Source organism: Abramis brama (assembly GCF_963993115.1).
Source record: "Abramis brama genome assembly, chromosome: 6".
Lineage (NCBI taxonomy): Eukaryota > Metazoa > Chordata > Actinopteri > Cypriniformes > Leuciscidae > Abramis > Abramis brama.
This window is the reverse complement of record NC_139968.1, coordinates 20,387,497-20,398,748: the sequence shown is the minus strand read 5'-3', so window position 1 is coordinate 20,398,748 and position 11,252 is coordinate 20,387,497. Positions and strand designations below refer to the sequence as shown.

At 38.7% G+C, this 11,252-nt stretch overlaps 1 protein-coding gene across 1 annotated transcript in view; it reads left to right on the top strand.

Annotated features, from left to right (window-relative positions):
* The window catches only part of rgmd (RGM domain family, member D), an 11,898-nt gene extending 1,322 nt beyond the window's left edge, over positions 1–10,576 (top strand). Inside the window, exons 2-5 of the mRNA XM_084116698.1 lie at positions 3,930–3,967; positions 4,653–4,801; positions 6,477–6,988; positions 9,114–10,576. Coding sequence (XP_083972824.1) covers positions 3,930–3,967; positions 4,653–4,801; positions 6,477–6,988; positions 9,114–9,803 — 1,389 coding nt within the window. The 3' untranslated portion in view covers positions 9,804–10,576. The remainder of the gene's footprint in view (positions 1–3,929; positions 3,968–4,652; positions 4,802–6,476; positions 6,989–9,113) is intronic.
* The last annotated feature ends 676 nt before the right edge of the window (positions 10,577–11,252 follow it).

Genomic DNA, 11,252 nt, shown 5'->3' with positions numbered 1-11,252 from the left:
GAGTTTGGTAGAGGTAAACTTCAGTACTTTAGGCAACTGAAAAATCATCAGCAGAGGCCAAAATTCTCAAAAGATGAATACCGCTCTATCGAATGTATTGTGTTCCCATGGCTTGAGCTCGGGGCTGGACTTGAAGGTCTGGGAGTGGGAGTCACGTTTGATTCCACAGATTTATTTGGTCATAGAATGCTCCCACAGCTGAGAGGTTTGAAACGAGAGCCTGAGCAGGTGCTGTTGTGGGAGGGAGAGAGAGAGCGAGAGAACTTCAAGAGTTTTCATTGCTTCCCTCTTGCATTCTTCCCTTCTCGCATCAGTTATTGTGCCATGTACTTCAGCGAAAATTTTTGAAAAGACTATATGCTCCTCTTAAGAGTCATTTTCGAACTGCATCAAATAGATTAACAAAAATTAGTGCATGTGAACATAAGCTGTAAAAAAAGTTGCTGCCCTAAATTTTTTAAGTACAATCAACTTGGATGTTTAAGTCATTTCAACTTAAATTACATTTAAATTGTCGTAAATAAACTTGTACATTTTTTTTTAAATTGCTTAACTTATTTTGATGAGTTAAAGCAATGTAAAAATATATGTTGTCACAACTTAATCATATAAAGTTTTATAGTGTACTTGTTTCAACAACAAAAATTCAAAGTTGATTGAACAAATGTAGAAAACTTGAGTTTAAGAAAATCGATGTAGTCAACTTTTAGACCATATGGAATAAGGAACTCACCCCAAAATGTTGTTCCAAACCAGTATGTCCTTCTTTCTTCTGTGGTACACAAAAAATATATTTTGAAAACCGTCTCAGTGTTGTCGGTGTTGTTTTGGACCCCACTGATTCCACTCTATGGATAAAAAGAGTTCTTCTTTAAATAAAAAGACCTTACAATCTATACCATCAACAATTCTCTACATAGGACACATATCAGACCACACCTAGTAAGTTGCTTAAACTTATAACCAAAACTTGTTTGAGTTAGATAAAAAATCTTGAGTGGAGTTACCTTGAAATATTTTATGTTGTATGTATGTGGCTGTTAATCGGAAACCTAAAGTTCAACAACAAAGTCTTTTGGATTCACCTATTGTCAGGTATGGATGGGAGCAGCTCAGCGTTGATCCCACAGATTGCCTTTGCTTAAGCTTAGCCTTTCTTAGAGACGAGATCTAAAGCTTCTCCTCATTCTGCCTTTGTTTACTTCCTCTATCTTTCTTCACCAAACTGAGAAGACCTTATGACCCTGACTCTAAGGTTACTTGTGTGTTTATCTTTTTAAAAAGAACTGAGCTTGACACTATGTCAACAGCATCTCTTGAGCAGAAGGAAACAGCTTTAAGGGGGAGTGAGGAAAAAAAAAAGGATTTGGTGTTTAAGCAGAGAGTGTAGCACCTAAAATTAGGTGTAAATGCTTACTATTTTCAGTCTGCCAAGTCTATTCAACCCAACAATGTCAGTGCACAGAAACTGTTTTCAAATGCAACTACTTTTCCGATGCAAATCAAGTGCAATCATTACAAATTAATACACAACAACTCTCAGGTATAGGGCCCACATAGAACTTATCTTTCCGTACCCCCTAGGGCTCAGTTGGGCATCAATCAAGCCAGTTAAGTGGGATCCTTGAGCAGAGATGGTATCAGTGGCAGCCTCTTACAGGCACACACTTCTGTCCCTGTTATCTATGGTAATTGCTCTGAGACTCTGTCACCAGTGAAGCAAATCTCTCCTCTGTGACTCAAATGCACTACTGAGAAAAGTTTAATTTTAGGCTAACAGTGTGGGTAAACACATTTGTAGTCCTCATTTCTCACAGTTGCACAGTTGAAAGACACTAGACTCCACTTTCAACTGGTGGCTCACATACATGTTTTGGACAGCTGCCGAAAAATGTAAAACGCAACAAACTGTATATTTTCAAGAGGCTTCAAAAGCTGTGTCCAATCAAACCTTTTGATATTTTGGCTAGTATAATTTAGTCTTAGTTAATGAAAACAACTCTGGTTGAGAACCACTGGGCAGGACCTGTCAGTGGCCCAATATTCCAGTGCCCTCCATACCAAAATATGATGGGCCTAATAAGAAAAACAAGCAGCACGGTGTGGAGCTGCTCCCACAGAGTGAGCACCTTAATGAGGACCATATGGAGCTGCCCAGACATACAGTCAGTGGAAACCCAATGCCTCTTCCTCTTTTTCTTCCCTCTCCTACTTTCCTTCTGTCACTCCCCTGCTCCTCTGTCTTTCACTCTTACGTCCACCTTCGAATTTATAGATGAATAAAACATCAGGCAATTGTTTTCTTAAAGCTGATGCGTGCAATTTTTTCGCTGTTAAAAAACGTTCGCCAGCTAAATATGCAGAGACACCTCTAAGTTTGTAAGTCCCTTGAAGAGTATAAACACTGGCTCTGTGGCGTAATGAAAACATGTTCGTTTTAATATCCCGACTATCCCAACCAGCCCGACAACAGCAACAGCAGCTCAACCAATGGCGTGAGTTTGGGCTGTTTTTTTTCAGCCAATGACAGATGACGGGAAACCTGTTTGAAAAGAATCAGTATCCATTTGTTGTTTTGGCCTCTTACTTGGTCTAATGGTTTGTCTCGTTTTATTTCACTTCTTTTTCTTAACTTACGCCGAGTAGGAGTTCTGGGCTTTTAGCAAATGACCTTCTTCTCCTCTCTTCCCAATACTTCATCTCACTCTCTGTCAAAAAATGTAGTCTCTTTATTTCTCTGGTTTCTCAAATGGAGACTCTCCGTCCCCTCTCACTGGCCTGGCATTCAGTCCTGCCATGAAGCGGATGGCTAATTTTACCAGACTGACCTCATTCCACTATTGTATAAGAACAAGTGAGTCAGTGTCAGGAGAAATGTACTGGCTTATCCCTTCTTTTCCGTTCCTTTCTTTTCTCTTTCTCATTTTTCTTTCTTACCTGATTCATCTCTGTAATTGACTCGCTCCCTTCTTGTTTCAACCAGAGGAATATGTATATTCGCTGGGTCATGCAATGTAATATGCTCACAAATGTGGGGGAAAGAAAGAACCCTTTCTCCGCCCATCAGCCTTGTCAAGTCGTCTACTGGCTTGAGGTGCTTGTAAGGGGCTCACTGATCCATCCACCTGAGTGAATGAGGTATTTGCTTCAGTGGTCAGATTCTGAATGATGCCTCTGTAGTATCAATACCACTATAGGCCTGAGACAGGAATGACTAGTATTTAGTAATTACTAGTTCCATTGCCTATGCACATATTGCTGTAAGGGAGAATGAAATGCAGTTAAGTCAGACTTCAAGTGATAAAACCAATATAATCTCAATGTATTTTAAATATATTTGGAAGTATATATGTATGTATACTAGAGCTGTACGATTATTCGTTAAAAGATCGCAATCTTACTCCTAAATGAAAATTATTTGGCTATGTCTATTAAGACTTTGATCACAGCAAACTTTCAAATATGTGTCGGCGCTGCTGCTTCTGCTGATCCAGAGAGAGCAGTTGTCATAGGTATGCAACAGCTTCACAAACAGTCTTTTCAACCACACAGTATCGTTATTTCTGTGTTACAAACATTCAAAATGAATCATTCATTCAAGAGATTTGTTCAAAAATGCTGATTCATCCAGTAACGAAACAAGTGATGTCTTTACGAGCGAGTCATTGAATCAATTATTCGTTAAAAAAAAAATATATATATATTTTTTTTAATAGACTGTTTTTGTCAAAACCTGTAATAAATTACAAATTAATTTGTTGTGTTGTCTATTCAGAATTGTGTGATAATTGTAACTGATCATTTTAAAACAAAAGAAATTGAGATTCTCAATTTATCCAGAATCATGCAGCTCTAATATTTATATACACACATATAAAAAAATAGCTATAATGTCAAAATTAATGTATACATTTTGTGTTTGCTTCAAGGGTACAGTTTCAATGGATCCTCAAAACCATTTAAAACGGTAAGCAATATATTGTTTTGTTTCCATAATAACAATGTAACCTCATATCTCAAAGCACTAACTGCAAACATGATCAAACCGTAAACCAGCTCGAAGTAGTTCAACAAACCATGATATTACACTGGAGAATGTAGGATCAGCGTGAAGCCCATCATGAAACTGAACCCTCAGGCCAGGCTAAGCTATTTTCATTTCTTCAATCTTTCACTGCTTATTACATAGATCAGAATAAGCTTTGTAGACTTTCAGCTGTCCAAAGACATGCTCTTGTGGTTTATTCCCATGCCTGTTTTTGGTATGTTTAATTCTTTACCAGTTCATGTATCTGCGAAAAAGGCATTTTCTACAAAGTATTAGTCTGAATTTACTCTGATTTGACTAAAAACCAACTTCATACCAGCATGGCAACATTTAACAAATGACTGTAATAGACTGTATTAAAAAACGAGACTTGTACTGTTGTACAACCTTAAAATTGCATTGTCTCTTATAGACAAAATCGTTGATTCTTTGATGTGCATATTTTGCACTGCATAACTCCTATAAAGACGTGACTGAGCACTTGTCAGCATTCATGGAGAGGGCTGGCGACTAGAAGCTCCTCCCATGCGATGCTTTTCAGCACTCTTCCTTTGAATGACAGTGGCTGGGGAAGGGAATGAAAAAGTTGTGTGATTTTTCGCAGCCTCAACGCCGATGAGCAGCAGTTGGAGAACTGCAATCAAACTGAATGGATTGGCATGGGGAGAAGCGGCACTCTCAACCTGGCTAAGCGGCAGCTTTGGGACTGGATTTGTCTTTTAGTGGTTTCTATGTGCCTGTTACTCCGACCAGGTAAATCGTTTTTTTTTGTTTTTTCGCTCTTATTTTGCATGCACACATAACGGAGCGAGCGATGCTGGGAAAAATAATCAACTGTTGTTTGAAGGGAAGTTGTTCAATCAAAACCACTAAAATGTATTTTGAAACTTTAGACGCACTAACGTACTTAATGCGATCGCTCATATTAATGAACTATTTAATACGCATTTAGTTCTTCTCTAGGCCAAAGTTGTGCTGCTAACTCGCTAGCAAATCAGCGCCGTGTTTGTGAAAAGATGTAAACCCAGTATATTATTTTAAATATTGGCAGTGAGAACCAAATGTTATACTTGCCTTCTAAAAAAGGTCCGACGTGAATCTTCACAATTTACTGGTATTTACGCGCATTGCAAAATTTAGTTAGATATAACGTTATTAGTTTGGCAAAACTTTGGCTAACCTGGCTAGCTTCTCGCCGTGTCGTATTTTAAAGGTGTTTACTTCGAAAGCCCTTGGCTGTTGACGATGAAAGTGAGACTTAACGAGTAAGGAGTAAGCTATTTGTGAACTTGAACAGCAAATATGGGTTATTTACGCTTTACGTTACTAGCGCGCTTTAACCGCCTACGCTCTAAAAAGCACGCGCAGGATGTTTTTGTGTGTGTAGCTCGACAATTTTTAACGTCCGCGAGTGACTTAAATTTTTATCTACAGATTATTATTTTGTTATTGTAAAGTAAATAGTCATTAGACTACAATAATAAAACATGCATAATGAATGCTTTAATGTATTTAATCATTAATATTTAATAGTAGTCATATAACGTATATGTAAATGTATAAAATCTTAGACTGAAATACAACTTTGTCTAAATATAAAACACCTCATGATTTAAAGGGTTTAGGTATTGTTTACAAGTCTGTGTGAACTATTAATGTTTTTTGTCAGCTTATGCTGAAGACATCCTGACAGACCACTATTTTACCATGTTTTACCATGAGCAATGCACTTACACTAATCTAGCTGACTAGCTAGAAAATGTACATGGACACCACAGACTAATGCTCTGTCTCACAAATTTGCATATCTTATCACATAGCCTACATTTTGCATTCATTTCCACAGAGTTGTAGTTGCATGGATGATGATTAATGTAGAAAATAAACTGTATTTGGTATTAAAATTAACATTGTATTTACCTGTGAACACTACTTCCATGTTATTGCGCAATTTTTTCAGTCATTACTCGCACAATACTCTAAAGTCATGGAAATCATTGGTCAAAAGGTGTGGAAACCCTGTAGAATACAATTACTGTGTTTTAGTAATGGGAGTTATTAATATTTTTACTTATGCTACCGAAATTCCATCTCATTTGTTATTGTTGGGCCTCTATTCAAAGCATTTAAAAGTCATCATATGAAATGAAGCAGTTTCACACCTTTGTTAGACCATAACCATAAAGCATTCCATACAAGGAATGTTTCCTTGGTTTGGAATCGCAATCGCCAGCTTGTAGTTCATTGGTTGCCTTGCGTGCAAGTGTCAGAATGACAAAATACAGCTGTTAAAGAGGTTTAGTGTATAGATCGCCAAGCCTAAGAACTTTAATTATGTATATCTCCATCACCAACCAACCATCAAATAATGCTTCTCTCAGTTTTAAATGTGTCTCATTAATGCCTAATTCCTCTTGATTCTCAACAGTGTTCTGCCAAACATGTCGAATTCAGCGCTGTAATGCAGAGTACGTGGCCTCATTCTCACCCTCCGGTGGCTTGCAAGAGGAGGTGCTTCCAGATGTGGACTACTGCATCGCTCTGAGGGCCTACTCGTTGTGTACGCGTCGCACTGCTCGTGGTTGTAGGGGGGACTTGGTGTACCACTCCGCTGTATTCCGTATTAAAGAGCTCTTTGCACAGCACAACTGCTCAAGCGACGGCCCAACGTCGTCGGCTAAAGCACCCAGCACTTCCAAGCCGCCAGTGGTGGACATCTGCAACTATGAAAGCAGGGTGCTCACCTCAGGACCGGCGGCCCAACAGAAAAAGTACGGACATTGTGGATTATTCGGCGATCCTCACTTGCGGACTTTTCGAGATGAGTTCCAGACATGTAGGGTTGAGGGAGCCTGGCCGCTCATCCACAACCGATACCTTTCAGTTCAAGTCACAAACGTACCGGTGGTTGAAGGCTCCAGTGCTACAGCAACCAACAAGGTTAGTTGTATAAACAGCCTTCCTGTTCAGAAGCGGAGTCTGATACTCATTATTTTATGAGAATGGGTTAAAGTTCTGAAACCTTGCCATCAGTGCAAGTGATAAAAATGTGAAAAACAAAAGAAAATGGTCATTATCCCCCCCTCTCCCCCCCCTCATGTTGTTGTAAACCTCTTCTGCAGAACACAAAACATATTTTGAAGAATTTTTCATCTTTGTGTCCATACAATGAAAGTCAATGGGGTCCAAAACCTACATTTGGACACCATTGACTTTCACTGCAAAGACAAAAACAGACTTTTTTTTCAAAATATCTTCTTCCACAGAAGAAAGTAAGTCGTGCAGCTTTGGAAATCACAAGGAAACTGAACTTTTCCTTTAATACTATATACCAAATTATAGAATTACAGATATAGATTACCAAATAAATGTAACTGAAACTTAAGGGGAAAATGTTATTGCACGGCCCAAAGAAATAGTTCAAACCAAAAGCTTGAGAGAGACAGTCAGCCCAAAATATGATGTCATTAGGGGGATATTTTTCTCTCTCTTCTATTAAGGGATGTTGAGTTAGACTGTTGAGCCGTGGCGACAAAGCAGGACCAAAAGACTATAATAGAATCCCCCAGCTGTTTCACAAAGAGTGGGGGGAGCCACAAAAAGAAGGAATGGAAATAAATTATTCAGCCTCCAGTTACGCTCAGTTAGTTCCTGGAAGGTTAACAGACATGAAGTATTACGGTAATATGGGAATGACAATGTCTGTGTATTTTATTAAGTAATATAATACCAGGGCACATAAAACTTGTCACTTTGTTAAAATCAGTGGCCCCTGAAAGATTTTTAAAGTGTTTATGAGAATAATTGTTTAAGGATTTCTCATTATTTTCTCATTTGGCCCAAGAAGAGCTCGCAGGCCTCTAAATCGACACAACTCATTTTTATTCATTGAGTTTCATAAGTGCTATTTCTTCAGCCTTAAATGTCGTGGACATACTTGGACTAATCATGACTAAATCTTTTTTTTGACAGTTGATGGTTTACAGCTCCATGACCTGAAGAGAGTTTTCTAAAATTGTGCAGTTGGATATTCCATTGATTAATCACTGACTTTTACATTAGAGATTGGCAGACGACCCCGAATTGTCTGTTTGGGGTTTTCTCTGTTGTTCTACTGCCATCATGTGGCGACAACTGTTTTTCTTCTTCCTTCTTCACTCTTGCAAGCTCTCTTCCTCTCTTCCTCTTTTGAATTTGCTGCTATTTTGTATATTCATTTTTATGTCAAAGTTTTAGTAATTTTGTATGTGCTTTTGTCATTTTTATGTTTCTGTTTTTAAAATATTACTATTGTTTTCAGGTTTAAATTCAAAATGTTTTTGGTAATTTTCATTTTCCTCATCAAATTTAGTATAGATTTTTGGCCACTGCACAATGTGAGACGATCACAGCCAATCAGAACAGTTTTGATATTTAATACATTGGTATCATATAATTTAATAAAGTGATGCAGGATCTTGGACCAATGAGGTCGCTGTTGGTTTGGATGCTTCGTTTGATTTAAGTAAATTTAAGTAAATATCATTATATTTAAGTAAAGCTAAAACTATTAAAAATGTTTATGTTAATTGATATAAAGCTGAAATAAAATAGGTTTAAGTACTAAAACTAAAATTGAAATATAAATATTTTCAATTAAAAACTAATAAAATTTCAAAAACACATAACAAAATTACTAAAACTCAACATAAAAACACAAAAAAGAAAAAAATACATGAAAATACATAAATAAAAGCTAATTCAGAAAATGAATCAACACTATAACAGTAAATAATTTCAAAACACCACTGACCAGGGCTGCGTTTCTCAAAATCATTGTGAGTTAAGTTGAGCGTAGAGATCATTGGTGCCAATGGTTCTATGATCTACTTCGGCTTGATGTGCTTTTGAGAAACACAGCCCTGGTTGACTTAAGATGTGTTGCAACATATCGTTTTTAGAGCAAAAATCAGGCAGCACAAAAACACAATGTTGAAACAATCCTCAAGCCAATTGAAAGCAATTTCATGTATTGATTTTCGGCGTGTGCTATAACTCACCGTTTCCCGTTTAATCTCCCCCGCAGATAACCGTCATCTTCAAGTCCTATCACGACTGCACCGAGCAGAAGGTGTACCAGGCCACCACCGAGGACCTGCCGTCGGCGTTCCAGGATGGCACGCGGAGCGGTGGGAAAGGAGACGGCTTGTGGATCGTGGAGGGTAGCGGAGGTCTAGGAGTTCGGCAGGTGAAGATCCACGCTCGCTACCTGGGCACGTCCATCATCGTGAGGCAGGTGGGCCGCTACCTGACGTTCGCCATCCGCATGCCTGAGGACCTGGCGGAGGAGAACGGCGGCCTGCAGCTGTGTCTGCACGGATGCCCCCGCAGCGAGGTCATCAAAGCCCACGTGCTCAACCGGCAGCAGAGCCTGCGTCCGCCGCGACTCACGGGTGGCTGGTACGGGGAGGACGACGGCGGCGAGCTTCAGCCGGGACTCTCGGCGCACGTGGACATGTTAGAACGCGCGACCACAAAGTGTCGAGAGATGCTGCAGGTGGAGGATGTTTATTTCCAGTCGTGCGTGTTCGATCTTCTCACGACCGGCGATCCGGAGTTCTCCATGGCAGCGTATGGCGCCCTGGAGGACCTCAAGGCACTTCCGCCCAGCACTCTGAAACAAAGTTTGCCTAGGACTCCACACATTTATAATAGAGGAACGATAGTTACACCTTCAGTTTTCACAGCGCTGGTTCTTCTGCTGCTGTTGAACTGAAGGAGCTGGTCTAGACGCCAGCTTGAAGATGGATACCCACCAGACAGACTGTTCCGTCAACCGTGAAACCCTCCTGGAAAAACAATCAAGCTGACTTCAAACTGTCTGCAGAGTTAAGAGACTGATCCGAACGGACTCATTTCCATTTAAACATGCAGTGTTTTATTCCTTCAGAACGGATGATGGCCACAGGCTTTCTGAATGTGAAATTGACAAAGGCGCTCAAATCTGGAAACAATGAAGGCAGCTAATATGCATTTCTTTTAAGTTATCACAGATTAAAGAGCGGAAACTGTTGATACAGATGTGACGATATGGATGAAATTATCGTAAAAGACACGTAGTATGTCCTATAACGCACATCTTCCAGAATCACGAGTTTAGGTGCACTTCAAACTTTCTACTCGGACATAGGGAAATATATGTTATTTACACGGGATCCAACAACTACATGAAATGCTACCTATATCCATATATTTTTGGTTCTGGGTCCACACATCCACACATTAAGCTACAGTCACGGTAGAAAAGACCTCTTCAAGCTGCTCTGCTTATTAAGGAGAAAACAAAACAAATTCTTTATATAATAATATATTGAAAGAGTGTATATATGTGTTTTATATGTGTACATTCACCTGTGTATAGTTGTTTTAAATGTGATGTTTTGAAGCAGTTTCATCTAGTTAGATATTTTAGTTTGTATAAAACATAACTAATATGTGCTATATTGTGTAATCTGTTGCTTTCCATATTAAAAACAAAAGTTGTGACTACCTCATGGTCTTTTTTTCCCCCCTGAATATGACGCTTTCCAATCCATAGAGGGTGCTATATAGTTGAAAGTTTGTGTAACTCGACATTTTTCAGGTTTTTGTCTTTAAAAACTCTATTTCTCTACACCAGTGTTAAAGTGTCTTACTGGCAACCATGAGAACTTGAGGTAATGTCATCAGAACACTTTTTAGCGCTATTTATGTAGACGATAATGTGCAGTCAGCCGTTTGTTAGCAAAAATACTTACCAAATAAATAACATGAAACAATAATTAAAGTCGAAATTACTCTGTTATATTTGAAGAAAAATGCTGCAGAGTAATTTGAGAGACCAAAAATTAGCAAAGAAAAATCATAGAAAATAGGTTGCTTGTGATGATGAACACATCGACTGACCAATCAGAATCAAGTATTCCAGAGCGAAACGACCCTTTTCACAGACTGTGATGACGCGTTTTAACGGTCATCAGCATCGTAAATCCAGCAACGTTTTTGATATTTTCATTTTATAAAAAATATATGTACATTCATAACACTATACTAGGTATAATATTACCTTTGCATCAAATTACGAAAAAACTAGTTAATGCTGCTGTGAGGGTGTTTCTAATACAGAGGCTGTGGTAGTGATGGTAAAGTTGACATCTTTCTCTCTTCTTACTGCCCTTATCAATCT